This window comes from Polypterus senegalus, chromosome 9 (genome assembly GCF_016835505.1).
Source record: "Polypterus senegalus isolate Bchr_013 chromosome 9, ASM1683550v1, whole genome shotgun sequence".
NCBI lineage: Eukaryota > Metazoa > Chordata > Cladistia > Polypteriformes > Polypteridae > Polypterus > Polypterus senegalus.
The window spans coordinates 78,346,762-78,370,237 of NC_053162.1; the positions used below are offsets into that span (position 1 = coordinate 78,346,762).

A 23,476-nucleotide genomic window follows, 5' to 3' on the forward strand; every position below is an offset into this window, starting at 1 on the left:
TCAATGGTGTCAAATGCAGCACTCAGATCTAAGAGGATGAGAACAGATAAATGGCCTCTGTCTGCATTTACCCGCAAGTCATTTACTACTTTAACATTGCAGTTTCTGTGCTGTGATTTGTTCTGAAACCTGACTGAAATTTATCAAGAATAGCATGTTTATTGAGGTGGTCATTTAACTGCATAATGACTGCCTTCTCTAGAATTTTACTTAAGAAGGCAGGTTAGAGATGGGTCTAAAATTTTCAAAGCAGAGGGGTCAAGATTATGTTTCTTAAGTAGGGGTTTAACTACAGCAGTCTTAAGACAGTCTGGGAAGACCCCGCTATCTAATGACAAGTTTACTATGTCAAGAATATTATCAATTAGCACGCCTGATACTTCTTTGAAAAACCTTGTTGGTATTGGGTCAAGGACGCAGGTGGAGGGTTTCAGTTGAGAGATTATTCTATGTAAATCAGGTAAATCTATCCTGGTAAAGATTTAATTTGTTTATAACGAGTACTGGGGCTTTAGGAGGATCCGCAGTGTTTGGGAGATGTACTATGTTGTTTCTAATATCATTAATTTTTTGATTGAAAAATACAGCAAAACCCTCACAGGTTTCACTGGAAGTATTTGGAGGCATTCCTTTGTGTTACCTGGGTTTAAAGACGATCAATTGTAGAAAATAAGACTCTGGGATTACTAGCATTGTTATTTATAATCTTAAGAGAAATAGCAGAACCTCTCAAGACGACTGTGTTATTGTATTCTGTTATTTTAACCTTCAATATCTCATAGTGGATAGTTAGTTTAGTTTTCCTCCATTTACGCTCAGCTCTACGACATGTTCCTTTTAAATCGGATACTCTTTGGGTCTTCCATGGAATAACAATGCTAGAAGATTTTTTAACTGTCTTTTCAGGTGCAACTATGTCAACAGCAGCTCTTACTTTAGAATTAAAGTTTTCCACCTTACTATTTACATTATCCTCGCTATTATAGTTGGCACTATAAACGGACTGATTGCTTAGAATGTTTGTAAGTTTTAAAGCTGCTGATGAGTCAAAGAAGCGTTTTTTAAGAATATGCTTCTCATGAATGTTTTCTATCATTATTTCTATATTAAATAGTAGAAGAAAATGGTCTGATAGACCGATATCAATGATCTGCTTTATATCAACTTTAGTCCTTTAGTAATCACTAAGTCTAACGTATGACCTGCTTTATGTGTAGGCTGACTAATGTGTTGTCTCAATTCAAAAGAGTCCAGGAGGTTCATGAATTACTTTACTTTTAGGTCACACTGATTATCGATATTAAAGTTAAAGTCGCCGACTATTAAGAGTGTGTCATAGTTCGTAATTAAAATTGACATTAAGTCAGAGAATTCCTCAAAGAAAGACACGTTAAATTTAGGAGGTCTATACACGGATAATACTAGAACGTGAGAATCTCCATGAATAACAAAGGTGAGATACTCAAAAGGATTTGAATTTACCAAAACTAACATCTTTACACTTTAACCGGCAGGAATAAATGTTTGCCAAGCCACCCCCCTTTTTTCCCTGGCGACCCGCACAAGTAAAACTGTAATCTGGAGGCACAGATTCGATTAAAACAGCCGTGCCGTCTGAGCTAAGCCATGTTTCACTTAGTGCAATAAAATCAATTTTTCTATCACTAATAAGATCGTTGATAAAAAACGTCTTGTTAGTTAAAGCTCTAACATTTAATAGTGCCATATTTAATGTTTCGGAGGGCAGAGCTGAATTCTATGCGTTATTGATATTTGAGACGGAAACTAGGTTATTTTTGTTAGCGCCGCTCTGTGTGTATTTTTTATGTAATCTATAATCTGTTTTTATAGTTTTAATGCATTGTTGATCTAAAGTAGTAATTGCAATTAAATTATTGGTGTTTATGCCGCACTGCCTAGATTTTTTACGTGCATTAAGATTGGTTATTAGATTATTAATGTTGTGCACTTTAATGGAAGACTGTGTTAAGCCATTATGTCCTATCAAAGCAGTAGCATTACGGAAGGGGTTTAAAGTAGAAATAGACAGTCAAGATAGACGAATTACCTTAGCGATGTTTTCGGAGAGGACCCGGGTGCCGAATCTATTCGGGTGCAGGCCATCCCGCTTGAAGAAACGCGGCCTTTCCCAAAAGAGGTCCCAGTTATCGATGAACCCAATGTCTTGATTCTCGCAGAAGCCTTTCAGCCAGTTGTTTAATCCCAGCAGACGACTGTAGTATTCATTTGATCGTCTGACGAGAGGTAGTGGACCCGAAATGAAGATCTTTGCCGATGGGGTCCTCTCCTTCGTGTCTTTAATTAGTACTGCAAAGTCAGCCTTGAGAATCTCTGACTGTTGGTGCCTTATGTCGTTTACGCCGGCGTGTAATACAATGAATCTAACTTCCCTCTTGTGCGTCTCATAGACGGTCGGCGCACATCTCATCACATCTTGGACTTGAGCACCGGCAAAACAAGAAACAAAAGATTTTCAATTAGGGCATGTGATACTGAGGTTTCGTACAATCGAATCACCTACCACGATTACATCACCCGGGGTTGAAGGCAAACTGGGGACGCAGAGAGGATCGAACCAGTTTTGGGTCGAGATGCTCGCTTGTGCCGATGGAGGTGTTCTAGCCTTGAACCCCCGCATGCATAGCTGAAACACGCGAAGGTCTTCATCGGCGTCGTCGTCGCTCCTATGAGGTGCGGGAGTGAAGCTTACTTGTCCTTGGAAGGGAGTGGCACGACGCATGGTTGATGTTACGTCGACTTCAGATGTTGATGATGGTTTATTCAGCAGCCGAGCCTTCAAATCCCTAAGGTACCTTCGTCTGGACAGGAGTTTCTGAATCTGTCGAGTGCCTGGAGTTTTTCTACGATGACGGCAACGCGATTCATCTCACTGTCGGCCATTTTCTGCTTCTGCTTCCGCTTCATGCCCTAGGAAAGAATGAGAGAGAGATTTATTAAATGCTAGATAGCACTTATTACGAGCAAAACGCTTTGACTTCTAAAGTCTAAGCAGGTATAACGTTGTCTAAAAGACTGAAAAAACATGTGCAGATAGCAAAGGTTTCAGATTATCAAGAATTAGTAGCAAGTGAATAAGAATAACCATTTGGATCGAATAAGGATGGGGTGAAAAATTCCACTCTGCTTCTTTATTTGTTAAATAATAAGTCCAAATGGTTCATCACATTATGAATTAGCACAGTATGTGTCAGTGTACAGTATACACTAGAAGAGGTCAAACTAGCATTTCAAAATATGCAAGTTTGCTTTCCTTACACATGGTCTTACTCACGCAAAAACCCTTTTTCATCAATTTTAGGCTAGGAAGCTTGGGGAAGATTGTATCATATCAATGGCAATGTTTCCCTTAGAAAATTTTTATTAGTAGAATGCATTGGTTTCTGATGAGGGGATCCCTTATAGTGGGGTGGGATCAATAAATAATAAAACAATATAAATAGTATTTTATGATATACAATATATAATTTAAAGTAATTTTACAACAAAAATTGGAATACACACCAGTTTGTAATTCAAACACAATTAAAGCATACTCACAAAAAAGGCATACATACAAATTTTAAATTCACATTCAAAAAAGTCATTCCCACTAAAAAGGCATTCTGATTTTTAATCAAAATCCCATTTTCTAGCTTTTTGTAATAATTAGGAGGTCTGAACACTTACTTTGAATTATAAGTTAAATTATTGAAAGTGCGTGAGAATTATGGGAATGCATATGCTTTGGGAGCGAGTGGGGATGTAATATTGCTTTGGAACTGTCAGACTTATGTCTCCAAAAAAATCACAATGAGTTTTGGATATAAGGAATGTCAGTCACATTTAAGGATTGTGGGTGCTTAAATCTTATCATTTGTCATTCACAAGATTATTTGTAAATTTTTATTACTGTTTCAAAGTAATGTATTGCACCTTTTGTATAGTGTCAGGTTAGGGTCCTTTTGGAAGCCATTTGGCATAAACAATGTCAGAGTAAAAACAGGAGTACTGCATGAAAATAAAAAAAACAAAAAAACAATAGGTCTCCAACAAGGCCAAATACTGACCGGTACTGCGATGTGAAATATGGCATTAGCAGAATGTTATGAGTCCTGTGGAATTAATATGTCGTGTGACGTTTGGTATTGCAGGGCCAAAATGACTTTGTTACGGTGTGCAGTGGGTTTGCGTAAGAACAACTCCTAAGAGCTTCATTTAACCATGCATGAAAATAGCGTGATAAAGGTGCGTTATACCAGAAGAGAGGAAGGCCCTGCACAAAGTGGACTGACAAAGTGACTGGAACAATAGTTTCAAACGTGGAAGAAATGACAAGGATGGCTCATGTTCAGACAACATTTCACTCTGTTGCACACAGGGTCACTATGTTTATTTAGTTTTTTTAAACATATTTAGAAAAGGTTGGATTATTGCAAGCCTTAATGTGGTAGAGATCCCCACATTTATCACATTTAGTTTCTTGGGTTTTCTCCCCAGCACAAGAACTTGCTCGGCAGGAGGAGAAATTAGTTCTGACAGAAGGAGGGCAACAGAGAGCTCAGGAGCAGCTTGGTGACCGAATAGCTGAGGTTGTACGGCTTGAGCAAGTGGAGAGGAGACTACAATGTGAACTTCGAATGCTCAGAGACCAAGTCAACACTGCAGAGCAAGAGACAGAGGGACACAGGTAATCAATTAAACAAGCCTCACATAGCAAACAATTTTACTACAAACTTTTCATACATCCTGGAAAACTGCCAGATGGTTCCTAGCCATCTAGTAGTTCTAATCCATATCTCTCCTTGCTTGTTCCAAGGCTGTCCCCTATATATGTCTAATGGAAAGCACCAAGGAGTCACTCTAACCACTTGTATAAATAATTTGAAATGGCTCCTCTCTATCCTGAGAAACAGTAGTCCTTCTACTAGGTTCTCCCCTATTGCTAAGCTCCTAACCCTATCATGGTGAGTTAGCCCAGCAAGCCTGTGTAAGAATCTTATTTTGACTACCTGTACCTGCAACCTCATTCTTTCAGCCTCTTCCCAGAGGAGGGAAATGTACGCTGACTGGTAAATCAAACGCTTCACCCAAGGACTTGACTTTCCCTTTACTATCATGGTTTGGTCTGCAAAACATTTGCTGCTGTACTGATTCATTGGTCAAACACATTATCACTAGTCCCTTTGCTTGTGAACAAATCATTTACTTAAAGTAGCTACTAACTCTTTACCTGAAGTGAACAAGCCACTCTGTTCTAGTGTGGGGGCATTACCTCAGATTTGGAGGTACCCATTCTCATCCTAGCTACATCACACTCAGTTATGAAACATTGCAGTGCACAACGGAGCTCACATTCTGATAAACCAAGGGGGAACATCTGCAAACTGAAAAGATGCAATCCTTCGCTCCCCAACATGGATATCTGCCAGTCCTCAGTAACATTTAACCCTGTTTATGAAAATCATGAGCACCAGACGGGAGAAGATCAATCTTTGGTGCAGTCGAATGCTCTCATTGAGCAAACTCGACCAGTTATACAAATACAACTTATTTTCTGCAAATACACTGACAGAACAGTATGCAAAAGCATCCCTGTATGCCCGTACTCTTGAAGCTCATCTTAAGCTTTTTCCAAATCTACAAAGAACATGAAGGCAGGATTGGTAAATTCCCATGACCCCTCAAAGAGCCGTGCAAAGCTAAAAAGTTGGTTCAATGTTCAATGGCGAAGGCAGAATCTCCATTGATTCTGTAGGATCCGAGGTTCAGCTTTTAGGTGATATTTAATTGCTGAACCTGCTTAATCCCACTGTAGAGTTATCGCAAAACTGAAAGACGGCACCAGGAAACTAAATACCATTAATGACATTAATTGCATGCCATGTGACAGACTCTGACAGGGCTGGCACTTCACTACAACTAGTACATTTCTCTAACATTTATGCAGACTCCTGTGCCTTCCTTGGTTATTGATGAATATCAAACCTTCATAGACCCTAGTTGGTAGTTCAATGAATCATACGTTTGTACACTTATGGAACAGTCTCATTTGTTGGTGTCCTGTTACAGCAGCATTTAACTTCTACAAATCTGAGAAGTCAGTTGCTTAAAGACCCCTCCAGTAATTCCTTTTCTCCCCAATGAAATGTCTTAAGGAATTTTCACTGATGGCTTTGTTGGTAATAGAGCTTGATCCACAGATTTAATCAAGCCCTTTAAACCTTGGGCAAGCAGATATCAAAGAGCCATTAATTTGTGAGGACTGGACTTGAAACATACATAGTTGTTAGTGTTTTCCAAAAACTATTTTTACCTGTTCTATTTTTTATGAAGACAACCTGTCATGTCATGTCATGTTTTTGTGTTTAAAAATTTAAGGGACAATTATCTGATTACTTGAATCTTCTTTCTATCTTAAAATGCCACCTGGATCCTATTTTTTGGCTATCGATAGAAAATGCACACATAAGAAAATGTTAAGCAGATTCCAAATTAAGTGAGTTTTATATATACATAGATACAAAGGCAAACCTGCTTTTTTCAGTTCATGGTTATGTGGGGTTGCCTATGACATCACAGGACTCATAGAAGTGCACATTCAATCGCACAGGGCAAATGTAGAGCCCCATTTAATGTAACCTGCCTATCTTTAACTTCCCAGAAGGAGATACAGGGAGACCATGCAGATTTCACAGAAAAAAACAATCAGTTGTAGGGTTTGAATCTAGGATACTGGACCCCATCTGATGTCATTCGGTCCAGTTTGCTGAATTTGCCTTGAATATTTATGAACAAAACACATCTCTGTATACTGAAATGCTCAGATTTGTAAAATGAATTAATGAATGCTTAAATGAGCTTGTCTTTAATATATTGAACTTAATAGTAACACAATACAGTACACCTATAGCTAAGACGTTAAATAATAAACCTTGTATTAATTTTCTGAATCCAGTTGTTCTCCTTAAATCTTCTTAAAAAAAGGCCTAAAAGAATGGATTTCCTTTGCTCCCCATATTGGGTATTTGTAGGCTAAACAATTAAGCATGTGTAGCCTGCGCCAAACTACACTATTTATGTTATTAAGTTGTACCAAATCAAAGAGTTTTTCTGTTCAATGGCATTTTGTCTCCTTTCTTTTGCATTCCAGCACAAACATTCACTTTCGGATCATTTAAGGTCAAGACCTAATGTGAAACCACTTGTTTAAATGACATAGCAAAAAGGCATTTGAACATCTTAACCAGTGGCTTGCCAAAGGTCCCTTGTTTAGGCAGTCAGCTCTGAACATTAAATACAGTAGCAGTCTGCCAATATGCATTAAGAAGGATTTGGTAATTAAGTGATAGGCTGAGGATTAAATTGGGTGTTTGTGGGCTGTGAAACCAGCCCAAGGTCCCAGCAGCCATGCAGATAGGGGATTCTAATTGCCTGGGATATTGATTAGGTTGGTGTTGTAGAAGGGGGGGCTGTTGAGGGAATTTGCAGGCTATTGATTAGCTGTTACTGTGGTTGGCTTGACAGGGTGAAGGGATCTGAGGGCTGTTAAGTTTCATGGCTGAATGAATGAAGTATATAGAATGATACAGACAGCATTGTAACTGTTTTATTTTCGTTTAGACATTGTTTTATTGTTATACATGCTTGACAAAAATGAACTTGTGCACTTGATTAGTCCAGATTACTGTTGTCTTAGTTTTATAGCACTATATAAGAGAAGTCATGCAATATAATACTAATGTATAACAATATTATCTTACAACACTTTCAAAAAATATGTTACCTCTACAGAGGGCTTATTGAAAAGCTGAAAAACGAGGTCGTGCAGACTAAGCAAAATTACCAGAATGCTTCTCAAGATATGCTGAGGTACCAGCAAGAAGCTCAGAGATTAGAGCTGGAGCTGGTTGGGAGCAAGGACCAGGTCAGAAATCTGCAACTGCAGGTGAGTAAGAAGAAAGAAGATAAACCAACAAGGAGCACAGGTTTTCATTCTTTCAGTGCCATATAAGAGCTGTGTTTTACAACTTAGCATAAAACATATTTGCCAGCGTTTTTTTTTTTTTCTTCTTTTAAAATGTAGCTCAATAGCTGAAATTCACTGCCTAAAATTCAACAGTCGAGACTTGAAGTTACAATACTTAGCTACCAGCTGTAGTTTTTCCTCTTGCTTCCTGCAGAGCTGAACAATTGAACTTTGCATTGCACAGTTACGTTTTGTAATAGATTAAATATAAACCAGTAATGATTTACAGTAATAGAATTGCAGACTAATGTCAAGATCAGCAGTGCTTTTGTTAAGAACTATCCTCTGCCCAGGTTATGATGTAATCCAGCAGCTTGAACAAAAGCCTTGAATTGAAATTTAACTTACTTCTTAAAGAAAATGGAAAAAAGCTCTGTATTTATCCCAAATGTTTTAATGTCTTATAGCTGCAAATTAGACACACACCTTTACATTCTTTGTGTTATTAACTAACAAATTTTCAGCTTTATGCTATCTTATTTTCAGCTATTATTGAGAATTAATTCTATTTTATAACAGGTTATGTTTATATAGCACTTTTCGCAGTAGGTTGCTTAAGAATAGTACACTAATGCGTTAAGGTAAAGTCATATGTTAATAATAAAATTATATAGAATTGATGAAGCAAAACACTCATTTAGAATGTTATTTTTTATATTCTTAATATTCCCAAAACCAAGTGAGGAAATGAAGAATAAAGTAATTGGCCCAGTATGATGTGTAATATAGAAGAATAACGCAGAAGTTTTAAAATTAATGCCAGCTGACTGCTAAACCTTCCATTGGCAATACTCAATGTGCAAATTTCAGTGGTGTTGCTTAAAGTGTTGCCAGCTGGTACTCTTGATCCTGCTGCCATTTCTGTTACTTGGTGTAAGTTTTGGCTAGGTTTGGTCAGTTCAGTGGATCAAGTGACGAACTTGGCAAAACAGTAATCCAGCTGTAGACTAGAGGTCATTAACTATGTGTATCAAACAGTAAACGAAAAGTAACTAAACATATTATATAGCTGCTTATTATAAAATGTAATGTGATTCAAACAGTGCATTACTTTTGTGCTCCTTTTTGTTAGTTGTATGGAAAACTGCACATTTTCATTGTTAGCATTTGTTATTAAATTCAAACCCATATTTGAACCTTAACGAAACTGACCAGTAACACAGCTAAATTTCATGATTTTTTTGTGTTTCATAAATACATTTTTTTGTTCACATGCTATGAAATAAATAATATTCTTCACCTTTTTCCAACTCTACCCTGAACCCCCAAAGATTCACAGTATGAACAGTGTCCTTTGTGTCACCCAGTCACACTGTTTCAAAATAGAAATAAAACTAAACTGACATTTTATTTATAGGTTTCTGTTACTGAATTACACGCAGCACATTCTTTTCAGATTGGCTGAGCCCTGACAAGGATTGGCATATCATTTGCTTCTTAATAATAATAATAATAATAATACACTTTATTTATATAGCACCTTTCCCACACTGAAGGCACTCTTGTCTTACACCTAAGTGGTGCAGCAATAATCATGAGAATCCCTGTAACCATAAACTGGACCAATTAAATCTACCCTACAGCACATGCAGGATTCATTATATACTTATAACTTTTGTCCAGTTCCTTTCAGTTCATTGCACGCTACTTTCTCAGCTGTCACCATATGACTGGAGCGCACACATCTACAATTTTACACCTACAGTAGCAAGCAACATCTTTATTAAAAAAAGGCAGTAACTCATTTTTTTGAGTGTCAGGAATAAGATTCGTAGAAATGCATTTTTTTAAGTAATGTGGGTATTTTTACTTAAGTATTATGACAGGTCAGTTGTTACCTTAAAAAGTAATCTGACTGCATAATGCACATTACTTTTAATTTTCAACTTTTAACATTACCCTAACACTAGTAACAGAGTCTAAAGGAAAAACAAAAGTTGTGTCATTGCTAAGGATCAAACACCAAGAAGAAAAAAGACAAAAGAAACATGAGTAGCCATAGATTTGTTTTTTTTAATCTAAACACTTGGACACTGACTAAAAACACCACCATGTTTTATACTAGCAGCATCACAACATTGACGTTGCATGACATAAGTCATTTGACTATCAACTACTGTGGCAGCTGTAAACAGTGTGACATTTCCCAAGCAGAAGAACAACTGAATGGCCACGTCAATTAAAAATCAAAATGGTGTAATGATAAATTCAGAATACTTATTTAAAGTAATAATTAATTAAGAAATAAAGAAAATTAGTCAGTATGAAAATGAACAGGAATTGATTAAACTAAAATTATTTCCAGTACCTTAGAGTCTTGTTCTGTGCAACAGCAAACAGACATCAATGCCTTAATCTGGGTCCTCTCCTCTTTGTGTGTACCCAGTAGTTCTCTTCAGTTGGGTTTCTAGTAATGTGACCAAAAAGGAGCAGTGGCAGCATGAATAGAGGAGTGCCACTAGTGTAATTTTGTAAAAAGTATGCATAAAAATATGGAACAGACTGCTACGGGAAAGGGAATAATAATTGAAAAACCTTCACAATTGATTGGGCTCAAATGAGAACCAGAGAGCAGACACAAAAAAGATTAAAAGAAAACAGTCAAAAATACAAATTATATAATAGTACAAATGAAAGGAAAAGAACAATAGCATAAAGCAGAGAAAAAAAAAACTCAGAAAAGCTAACTCAAAATGTTGAGCAATTTACCGTCATACATGGTCATGACTGAGCAACTACCATCACCGGGTAACTGCAAGTTGAGGTGTAGGGACTAATAAGGGGAGAACATGAGATATAAGAAATAGACTGACCTTATAGTATTTTATTACGTACTTCTAGTTATACTTACTGCTGCCGCATTTTGGAATAACGTTCAGCATGGAAGGAGAACATCCTGTACTGCAGTGGGCAGGTGCCCTGCCCGGGGTTTGTTTCTTGCCTTGCGCCCTGTGTTGGCTGGGATTGGCTCCAGCAGACCCCCGTGACCCTGTAGTTAGGATATAGCGGGTTGGATAATGGATGGATATTCCTGTATTAAAAACGGTAAAAAAAGACACACACCTTAGTTGTAAAGGAAGGAAATCTTTAATAAAATTGAGATAAATTCTACATATCCCACTGAAATTAACAACATACATTATCACATACATTATCAATGAGCACTTGACTTGTTGCACATATCGTTGCTGTAGACAGCACAGATGAGGCTTGAACACAGTTGCTTAGATCTTTTTCATACTTTTTTTAGATACAAGATCAGGAAGAGATGGTCTGCCACCTACGAGATGAGCTGGACCGGGAGCAGACTCAGCATAAAGAGTATGTAAAGCATATCCAAAACACAAAAGAGCAAGTGAGCAGCCTGGAGAAGGAAAATGAGGAGTTGAAAGCCAAACTGTCTTCCACAGAGCACCTGGTAAGGCTGGCAGAGCTGGGATTTGATGATGTTCTGTACATTTTATATGCAAGTCTTATTATTTATTTCATTTTTAAATATATTTGTCTAATCTCTGTCAGACTAATATTCTATACCACACATAGCTCACCTTACTCAAGAGTAATTACTGCATTTGTAGTGTATACTCTGTTGGGATTCTTGCTGGCAAGAGATTCACGAAGGTAAGGACAACCAGAATGTCACTGAGAAATTGCTTATGATACCTCCAAAGGAGAGTACAAAACCAGCAATGAGAGAACACCTGTGCATGTCTCTGTTGACAGACAGAGACCACTAGTTGGTTGACAGAACGTGCTGCTCTAGGTACATCAGAGGAAGAAAGAGGGAAAGAATGAGTGGCAACTTAGGAGGAAAAAGTCAGTTTTTCCCCAGGATATTAGAAGGTGCTGCACATAAAGATAATGGCCATGAAGGGTCAGCAAGAAGTTAACAGACTTCCTTTTCAACATGTAGCTGCACAGAGATTGTAGCTGTGAAATCTTTAGGGATGTGGCAGTAGTAGCTGCAGTAGCAGCATTGTCATGTATACTGAGTACTGTGAACTATTTACTTGCAAGTCTAACCAACATGCAACATGTCATCATTCTCTAGCAGCATGATAAATAAGACTGTATTAAAAAACACAAATCAGCTTACCTGATGTACTACTTAGACTTGTTTCCATATTACATGAGCATGATCAAAGGTGAGTAGCAATACATCAGTACTGACCAACCCACTTGGGGACGGCATGTTGTCCCTGACTAAGAGAAGTGGGACAACAGTGTACTGCAGAATAGAGTCTTTTAAAGGCTACTTAGTGGTTCAAGGACATCATGTACCAGTAGGTGCAGTTCTGTCCTAGTATTCCAGTATTCCTGAAGAAAAGAAAAGGAAAAAAAAACAACCCTGGAAATGCCCCCAGGATGGGAATGAATGCCACATCAGTCCACATAATCAGTTGAGGTTAGCGCTGAAAGGTGACCGGGGACAGAGGCTTATTCACAGGAGGAAGAAATGAAAGTGGGAGGTGGGGTGCTGACGAATAGTTCAATGTGTTGTTTATAAAATGGACAGCTGAGCAAGACCCCCATTGTTAAATACCTGTGGCCACAGGTTCAAAGGACCAACAAGGTCTTTGTGTCTTATGTAAGTAGAATGATTTGTGAGCTCCAGATTTTCCCCTCTGTGTGTGGTGTTATTTGTAGCAAAAACAACACATCTTTTATCCCTTAACATTATTGCAGATGTGAAGAGACACCAGGAGGGTGCCCTGTTACAAGAAATATGCTGAATGCCTCAAAGCATAAGCAGCTCCTACTGCTTGGGGCTACTGAGATGTCAGTATATATAAGAAAAGCAATTTTTGTTTTTAGGAGTTTGTAAGGATGAAAAGTAAAATTTGCTGTAGTGAAGCAGATTTAAAGATGTATTAAGAATCTTTATACAAAGGCAAGATTTTCAAGAATGTAAGGATACATTTTAAATAGTTTTACCATGATATGGATGATTGTCATCAGTGGTAGAGTTGGGCAAGAAGCCCTTACTTAGCTCTCCTAATGATCTTTGAATCAGTAAAATTGGATCTTAATGATGCCCATAAGGCTACAAGCATGCTCATTAACTGCAAAATATGTTAATACTTTATTGTACAAGTACGTATTAAATAATGTGTTGCCCTTTGTAAATGTCTGTGTGTTGTTGGTCATTTGTGTTTTTTACCATAGCTAAAAGAGAGGGAGAAGAAGATGGCAATTCTCAAGCTTAATTTTTCTGAGCTCAACAGTGCCTCTCAGCAGCTTCAACAAGAATTCAAAAACTCCCAGTCACAACTGAAAACTTGCAAAAGGGACTTAGAAGCCACAAAAACCTACAGCAAAAAATACAGTGCAGAGGTGAAGCATTTTAGAAAATTCTTTTATAAATTAAACCTCAACAAAGGCATTTATAGCAACACAGAGAATAACGACTAACTGAAGTTGTCTATGTCTGTAGGTCACCGAGTTGGAGGATACTGTGAAGAAGCTGCAACGAGAATTAGAGCTTTCTCAGGAAAAAGTGAGACAGGGAAATGAGGAACTGGTCTATACTGAGCAGGCACTCAGAGAGCTTAAGTATGAGCTGACAACATTAAGGGAGGCACACAAGGAGAGCATGGACAAAGTAAGTAGGCACCCACATGTTCTCCCATGAATGAAATGACTAAGCATTATGCACCTATAAATAAAATGGAGAAGAAATCTATATTAAACTATGCATTGATCTGATTTTCTGGACCTGCTTTATCTAGTACACAGTGGGGCTATTTTAGCAGCAGGAGGCAAGGGCCAAACCTGAATGAAATGTCAGCCCATCAGAGGATACACTGACAGACACGCAAACTTGTCCATGGTGAAAAGTTGAAAACATATGGTAGATTTTATGTTTTTGATAATGTGCAGCTTGATTTAAATTATGACATACAGAATATATCTCTTTTTGCCACTATAAGCAGAATAGTGTATATATTGTAGAAAATAGATAAAAGAATGTGGCACTAGCAAGGAATAGATGATGGTCTTGCCCTTGTCTATTTCACACCCTTGTGTAGAGAGGTTGGCCCTAAATCCAGGGACTCAGAAGTGGGATTTTATCCTGTTGAGAGCTCTGTTGGCCCTACAACCAGATTTTATTTTTTTAACTGCAAAGCTTCTCTTATGTAATGGCAGGTTCTCTCTCAGCCTCCCTCCTGTTTTACTCACCTCTTCCTCTCTCAACATTCCCCCCTCCCCATGGTGGCAACAAAATCGGCAATGTTAAATTAACTCTAATAATATCAAAGTAAGTGACACTTTGGCACAAATCCTGGGTGTTCCTTGGATGTAGTTTGCACATTGTTTCCGTGTTCATGTGAGCTTCCTCACACATTTCAATAACGTGCAGGTTAGGCGTATTGGCAATGCTAAACAGGGCAGTGTCTGAGTGATTTCCCTGTGATGGATTAGTATCTTGTCCAGGTGTTGCTCTTGCCTTGCACCCAACAATTGCTGTGATAGGCTCCATCTTTCCCACATCCCTGCCCTGGATAAATGGGTTAGGAAAATGGATACTGTAGATGTATAGCATTAAAATTACCTCTTAAAGTATAATTATACAGTATATATATAATATATAAAATGATATCTGTAGCATGGCTGCACTTGGGTCCTAATCTGCATTCTTGAGTTGATTTGTACTGTGGTGGGTGTGGCAATGCGCTGTGTCAGTGTGTGTGTGTGTGTGTATATATATATATATATATATATATATATATATATATATATATATATATATATATATATATATATATATATACTAATAAAAGGCAAAGCCCTCACTCACAGACTCATCACTAATTCTCCAACTTCCCGTGTGGGTGGAAGGCTGAAATTTGGCAGGCTCATTCCTCACAGCTTCCTTACAAAAGTTGGGCAGGTTTCATTTTGAAATTCTACGCGTAATGGTCATAACTGGAAGCTATTTTTCTCCATATACTGTAATGGAATTGAGCTCAAAAGCCGTGGGGGGAGGAGTTTCGTGTGACATCATCACGCCTCCCATGTAATCACGTGAACTGACTGTCCACGCAGTACGTAGAAAACCAGGAAGAGCTCCAAAAAGCACTGAAGAAAACATGCATTATATAATTGAGAAGGCAGCGAAATAATAAGAAGCGAGCAAGTGACATATACAACCATATTCATGAGTGCTGCTACTTCGGAAACAAAGCACGGTGTAAACGTAAAGTTTAAATTAAGTTCACAGACAGGCTGCCGCTGGTGTTTCACATGCCCACGGGTAATACAGGATACAAGTTTAATGAGAGGACGCAGGATATAAACGAGAGTTTTGATCACTTTGTAACTAAGTTAAAATTGCAGGTGAAGGGTGTGCTTATGCAAATTCGAGACTGTGTTTGTGGGGGATTGACAGTTAAGGCGGGTGGGGGAGTCACATCATCATCTCCCCTCCCATTCACCTCATTTCGCTCTGAGCTGAGCTCAGCAGCTAACGCAGTCTTACAGAAGCGACTTTGTGACGCTGCCACCAAATATTCACAGAAAAATCCACAAGTTGATACACACGCTGTCTCTACAGTTTCGCCACACTGAATCCTCCAGGCATTACTTACAAAAGGTTACATTGACAATCGTGTTACGTTATTTTTAAAATGTTTCCTTTTCTTAGCACAAGCACAGCTGAGAAGCTTTGATGCATGTGCTCCATAACGCGTTAAAAAATCACGCATTTAATCACACTGCATTCCAAGCAAAGGGGAACTTCTGTCAATGCATGATTTCCTGGTACACTGATTACATTGATCAGCGCATCCCGATTTATTTTACCCTCGCACCACCTTGGTTTGAGAAGAAGTATGAAAAAATATAAGGTTAACACAGAAAAACAGATCACCAATTGAAGCTTTATGAATAATGTATACTTTATTCGCCATCAATAATTGTTTTGGTAAAGCCATACTCAGTGTAATCCTCCTTCCATTTTATAATTTTTCCGCCACTAGCCATGATTAAATGAACGATAAAAAAGTAAGAGCAAAGCGAGGGTAACTTAGTCAGGCAGGCAGGAGACAGCTCAATAGCTCGAATTTGGATATAAGTGGGTTCTATTTAGTCGTCAGAAATATCTTTGGTAGGAATGGAAGTTGAATTTAGTCTTTAAACTTCTATGGTAAAGAAAAACTTATGCAATGATGACTAAATTTAACTATATAAAGTCAGAACTTGAATATATAAAGTCATCCCCAAATATATAAAGTCAAAACCTGAGTATATAAAGACGGCGTTGGAATATTTCGGAATATATAAAGTCAAAACTTAAATATATAAAGTCAGCGTCGGAATATATAAAGTCCATCCATCCATCCATTTTCCAACCCGCTGAATCCGACCACAGGGTCATGGGGGTCTGCTGGAGCCAATACCAGCCAACACTGGGCGCAAGGCAGGAAACAATCCTGGGCAGGGCACATGTATCATTTTCAAAACATTAACCGAACAGTGTTTTTTTATTTTTCTGAATACGTTTTTGTTAACTTAGTTCAGTTCAGAGTCGTTTCAATCAATATATTTTGAGTTTGACTTTATATATTCAGGAATGAGTTTATATATTCCAGCGATGACTTTATATATTTAACTTTTGCCTTTATATATTCAGAAACAAGTTTTGACTTTATATATACCGACGCTGGCTTTATATATTCAAGTTATATATATGTATATGTATATATGTATATATATATGTATATATATATATGTATATAATGACAGCAACACTCATAACAGTAACAAAACAATTACATTGACAATCATGTTACGTTATTTTCAAAATGTTTCCTTTTCTTTTTCATTACTTCTTTAACACACTATTTCTCCGCTGCAAAGCACGGGTATTTTGCTAGTATAAATATATATATATATATATATATATATATATATATATATATATATATATATATATATATATATATATATATATATATGTATGTATGTTTCCAATAATAAATCTTAACTGCTAATTTAACTAAATAAGCTCCTGATTTGGGAGGCACTGGTTTTCTGGCCAGTCTCTGTGTGAGGACATGAAATGAAGTGGGGGGGGGTTTAAGACACTGGATTATTTTTTTTTTTTACCTGGCAAAAGAATGCATTAGTGCTTTGAAAAGAATTTATTTTCTACAATATACTTTGAGCTAACAAAAAGCACAAAATTTATATATATAAAATTCTTTTCATGTTTGAAACAGAAATTACGTATGACCACAACAGTCAGGTTACACAGAGAAAGTGAGACAGAAGCAGATCGAGAGAGAAGGCTCGCAGGCTCGCTGAAACATATATGACAATCACAATTAACGGCCTCACAAACACCTGAACAACGTGCTGAACAGAATCGAATTTGACGGATGCAGTATTCACAGGTTACCACGTCACACAGGCATCAGGGTCTATATATGGAGGGATTCAATTATAACATTAAAAAAGATTATTGCCTACATCCAAAAGTTACAATAGGAGAAATGGACATCATGTGTGAGTACTGCCAAGCACAGAGGGTTACATTTGAATCACGTGCGATGTGTTGTTCAGACAGCAAGGTGAAATTAACACCTTTAAGCCATCCAACTGAACCATTGTTGTCTCTTATTTCTGGCACAAATCCACATTCAACTCATTTTCCACAGAACATTAGGAAATACAATTCGTCTATTCAGATGACATCGTTTGGCACTACAGCTGTTACCAAGGAGTCTGACTTTATGCCGACATTTCAAATGCGGGAGCAAATCTATCATAGAATTGGGTCATTATTGCCGTTGCTTCATGAGAGCCACAAGTTTTTCCATTTCACTCAGTGAGCGAAGCCACTGGGTAATCTGCTAGTGTTTAGTAATAGTCAGTTACTTCGCTACAAGCAGTGCAGAATCCAGTACAAGTCTTCAGTGACTTTTGCAAAACAGCACATCAGTACATCAAGTTTCATAGTCACTGGTACAGTTTAGATTCACCATCCTAACAGCATTTCTTCACATTGTAGGTAGAAGCACGAAAGGTCTGTGAAAGTAGACCATATAGGTATAATAACTTTTCAGAAAAGCATCCTGCTGTAGCTCAATTTCCAGTTTTATTCAAATGTATTTAATTCATCGGTTTACATAATTGTTTAATTACCAGCTAGTACTCACACTAGCAGCCCAGCTTTGGTTGAAAGTCATTTTATTACAGTCCCATTCTGTTTTATCATTTTACAAAACATTTTAAATACATGGTTTTTACTTTTTACTAAAACTTTATGACCTTTCTGCACATGTTTAGAGACTTTATATATAAATGGACTTTGGAGTGTACATTCACCCATTCCTTTGAACATATTTTATAAGTAATATTTTGCCTTGCCATTAATAGATATTTAATTATTTTCAAAGAAAACTACAAGACACATAGTAAAGAAAATCTTGTTGAAGGCAAAACTTTCCCATATGCACTGTGCAGCTCTGTGCTTCTTGTATTCTTCTCAAACTGCCCTTTGCCTTTACTAACCTGAGATGGCTTGTGTTGCTAGATTGGCTCACTCCAGGCTAGTCTGATGCTTTCAGATGATGCAGAATTACAGTGTTGATAGTAAAAGGCTTTCTTCCCAAACCAGGTCAGAGTGCTAGTTTGAAATAACCATTTGTGATTTAAATGCATTACATGTGTGATGTATATTTTTTTAAAAACGAAAACCGTGTCCTACATTTTGACACTTAAAGATACTCTTCTGCCTGTATGAAACTATCTAAGACAAAGACTTCAATTGTGAGGATTATTTTAGAGAGTAGTAGTACAGTAGTTTGAAATACCTTTTCTGTAAATCTGGAAAAAAAAACTCAAAGTGCTGGCTATAAGAGCATCTTAGCACAGGCTACAAGACAGTTACCCATATAATGTCCAAATCAATTTGACAGCTGTAAAATCCATTTCAAAATTGTTTATGTATAGGTAATACTGAGGAGCAAGAAAGAGAAAATGGATAACCTGCAGAACAGTTTAAGAATGTGTTGATGCAAGCACCCTTTATTTGCACAAGGCAAGAGAGGTGCTTACAATAATAAGAAATATACTCCAAAGTATAATTTCCTTATTTAATCAGATTTAGGAAATTTGTCAAGCGCCACAAGATAATAACTGCTCAGCATATCAGCCTCCATGGGCAAATGGCTTTTTTCCTTTTAAATATTTCTGACATCCTCACAGAATGATTTTTCAAGGTCATTTGTATTTATGTAAAATTACCAATAAAATAATCTCAAGACTAGTCTTTGGGCCTTGCTTGGACTCCAGTTATCAGTATGACATAACAAATGATATTTATAGAGAACACCGCCAGTGATCTGCATGTCACTTAATCCAAATGACTGCTTAAAGTGAATCAAATTACTGTGCACAGCTCTCTTTGATTACAGTATGAAACAAACGTTATGACTCCGTAATGTCATTTTGTTAAAGGAGAAAATCAACTAGATTGTTTCCCATAAGTAACAAAGGAGCGTAATACTGTAGATTACAGTATGTATCAATTTAATAATAAAGTCTGGCAGAAGAAAAAGAAAATTACTTACCCATGAAGAAAACACATTTGTAAATTATTTTGTCAGCTTTGTCTATGTATTATATCAGTATCAAGCTACAGTTCATTATATCACCAAATTCAGAAACTGACAGTGATGCAGTGTGTTCTAGTAGTGAAGGCACCACTGGCTCACCCTAAGCAGATCATTTAACCTTCCTGCACTGAAACTGTGAAAACAGTGAGTTGATAACTGGGCTGCGTAAAATATTGTTTGATGCTGTTCACTATACAAAGGCCAAAATAAATGTAAAACAATGGAGACACCAATGCATCATAGCTCTGTACTTCTAAAGGCCCAATATAAAGCATGTTATTCTACAGTAGTTTTCACTGATGCCTGTGCCAGGACCTACTGAAAAGCACAGGTCACCTAAAACAGTGGAATCTGGGACTAATAAAAGAAAATGCCTTTTGACTGTTTGAAAGATTTATTATTATTTACAAATATTAAGCTATATAAAGTATATATTAGAAAAATGTAGGAGTGAGACATGTCTGATAAAAGAGAAACATGAAGAAAAGGTGGAATGGACAAAGACAAAAATGGTCAGATGGAACTGTGGAATGTCAAAAAGATTAATGTTTCTGCTGTGGACAACAAATTAAAAAGGTCCAGGTATATAACTGGGTAAACCCAGAAAATTGTTACTGACTGATGATGATGATGTGGCATATATTTATATATGTGTTTCTGTTGGTATTTTAACATTATATTTATAGTGAAAAGATAAAAAGAAAAAACAAGCAGTGCAACACACCTAAAAGAAACTAAGAAGGCAGCATTGTGCACAGGATGGAATGACTCCTCAAAGTGACTTAACTCTGATAGGGAAGCAAAAAACCTGCCCCTTTGTGACACTATTAGATTGTTCATCTGACTTGTTCAAAATGACTGCCAATCTTTGCAGAACACACAAAGTAGTGCTTTACCCTTCATCTCCTATGGCTGTGTAAGTGGAAGATCTCTTGAAGCTACTTGAAATACGTTAAGAGAAGATGGTTGAGTATAATTTCATTAAAGTGAGAATAATTTAGTAGGAGCTCCCACTGGAAAATCACCACCATAAAAGTTTTATCTGCAAAAAATGCCTATGCTGATACTATGATGTCACTCGTGACATGCTCACTCCAGCAGGTTATTCTCAACATGTCCGTTCCAAAGTGTTTGTGACATGTCCTAATAAAATGCATTGCACTTTTCATTCCAACAGATGGTGTATACAACAAACACTATAACCCAATAAAGGATATGTTAAATATAAAAAATACATAGGAAATAAAACAAGGCTGACAGAGAAAGTACTAATCAGATTGGCACCCATTCATTGACTCACAGAGAGAAGTAATTGATGGCATGGCCCGGGGCGTCCTCAGAGACCAGCATGCCCTCTTTAATGGAATTTATTATTTATTTACAGACAAATTCCTGTTCCCATTCTCTCATTGATCAGATCACTAGAATGGTTAATGCACTTGCATGAGATAAACACTCTATCACTTAATTTCCTGCATTTTTTTTTTCTTTTTAAAATTTTCTTCATTAAGTTATTATTTAATCAGCATTGCCAATGTTGGTGATGTACCATCTGCTGAAATGAAAAAATGATGCATTTTATTACTACATGCATTATAAAATACATTCTAAAACATGGTGCATCGCAAAACGTGACAGTGAATATGCACAGTAGAGTGTTACTGCCAGAATGACAAGACTCAGATTATATTATATAATTATATATATTTTGAGAACCTTAAAATATGTGGTTCAATATTTTACATAATAAGAAGCTTAGAATTTAAACTTTGGTCATGTGGGTACCCGAAGTGGGTGAGTGCCAGCAAGTAGACTGGCAACTTTTTTTATGATGTAGTGTAGCACCAAGAAAGTCTAGCTGCCATACAAGCTATAGGAACATCTGTTTCTCTTCTGTTGTGAAGGTACTTACATCATTTTCTACTTATACAAAATATAGTTTGACCATTTGCTGCAATGCCTATTTCTAAATCATGCTCTGACTACTTTAGCAGCAAATTAGAAACTATCGACACTAAAAATGTAAAATCCATGAAATAATGAATTATAATTTTACTAACTTTATCTGTGAACAGTAATAGTAAACTATATACTATTTCAAATAGAAAAGTCAATACAAATACATTCAACATTTTGAAAAGTCCCAGGGGAGCCTCCGCTAATAAAATAAAAGGGCATGTACGCCATCTAGTGTTCATTTCTGATGAGCTGAGAACTTTCATACATGTAATGATGTGCAACACACTCCACCACCATCTCATCTGAGCTATACACCAAGGATTTACCTGCCTTCTATAAAGCTTCTAAAGTCAGCAGAATAAAGTGATGCCATAAACCTGTCTTATGATGGAAATTAATGAAACAATAGAAGCTGGTCATTTATTTATATACAAATGTGTGTATAACCAATGACAAATTAGGCAGGTTCTGACAATGACTTGAGGTTCTTTTTTTATACATTTTCAAAACAATACTAGCATTTCTGCATGCTGAAGAGTAAAAATTGGTCATATTGATTTCCAGATATTACCCCCTGGAGCTATACACATGAATTCTGAAAAAGGATTATTCTTATTTTGAAAAATGACACGAGAAGTTTGCAGCCTTTTGCACTTCTTAGTCAGAAATATGTTCTGTAATGTTTGATATGCCAACTGACTTACAGCAGTACATGCCAGATACAGTTATGTTTGTGCCGCTGCCAGATGCCTATTCTACTCAGCGTGCACATAACAGTCTGGGTAAATGTAGCTGACTAGTATCATTTTTTTTTGTCTAGTTTTTCATTAAGACATACTGAGTGGCGTAACTTTTGCACTACTGCCTCTGAAACATGAGAGTGATTATTTTACTTGGTTTTTGGCAGGCAGCCTTTTTTCCTCCCACAAGCTAAAATACTTCAATTTACGTTAACTGGCAAATCTTAGTTGGCCTGGTACAAGTTACTACAGGTTTGAGTGTGAGTGTACTCTGCACTGGATATCTGTCCCATCCTAGTTCGGTTTCTGCCTGACCCCTGAGCCTGCAACCATAGACTTTGATTTCTAGTGACCAATAATAAAACGCTGGTTCAGGAAATAAACGGATAAACTGTGGGTATTTGTTGCATTGTTTTCATTTACTGAAATGCTTATTTGAACCTTTAGTTAAACGAGAGGAATCATGAGGTGGCTAATCTGCAGAATGAACTTGGGCATTTTCAACAACGCCATTCACAACTCCTGAAGGAAAACACAGGATATGGGGAGCATATTTTCCTTCTTAAAGAGGAGATTAAGAGAGCTCACAGCAAGAATCAGCATTCAAATGATGAGGTAAAGTTTACTTTCACATAAATCTGCAAATATTTTTTTTAATAATCATTTGAAAGTGTCAACTGCATTTTGATTTATGTCAAATAATAATAAACAATAATGAATGCTGAAATAAAAAATGATAAATTAAAATGTCTGTAGATATTAAGAATTAAGGCCACAGTTCTAATGGGGGTGTTACTACATTGTTTTAATTAGAAGCACAATATCCAACGCAGGTTTTTATTTTATTGAAAAGAAATTTGAATTGCAGCCTTTTCCATCTGGCTTTCCTGTATCCAAAATAGAGCTAAATAAACAGATAAAGCCTTTCATAATCTGTGTGCTCAGAGTCATGCAGTTTCCATGGGTTGGACAGTAAAGTCTGCCTGCGTTTCACTGACTATGCTTTTGGTTCAAAGCAAATGGCTAACATTACATATTGCTGTACTCTTTGAAATAAGGAATACTGAAGGAAAAAACTAATGAAAAAATGTATTTTCTTTATTAGGATT

At 36.9% G+C, this 23,476-nt stretch overlaps 1 protein-coding gene across 1 annotated transcript in view; it reads left to right on the top strand.

Annotated features, from left to right (window-relative positions):
* Nucleotides 1–23,476, top strand: part of LOC120534874 (polyamine-modulated factor 1-binding protein 1) — a 373,314-nt gene that overhangs the window by 316,954 nt on the left and 32,884 nt on the right. The window contains exons 27-32 of the mRNA XM_039762390.1: nt 4,519–4,708; nt 7,813–7,966; nt 11,298–11,465; nt 13,214–13,381; nt 13,482–13,649; nt 22,815–22,982. Coding sequence (XP_039618324.1) covers nt 4,519–4,708; nt 7,813–7,966; nt 11,298–11,465; nt 13,214–13,381; nt 13,482–13,649; nt 22,815–22,982 — 1,016 coding nt within the window. The remainder of the gene's footprint in view (nt 1–4,518; nt 4,709–7,812; nt 7,967–11,297; nt 11,466–13,213; nt 13,382–13,481; nt 13,650–22,814; nt 22,983–23,476) is intronic.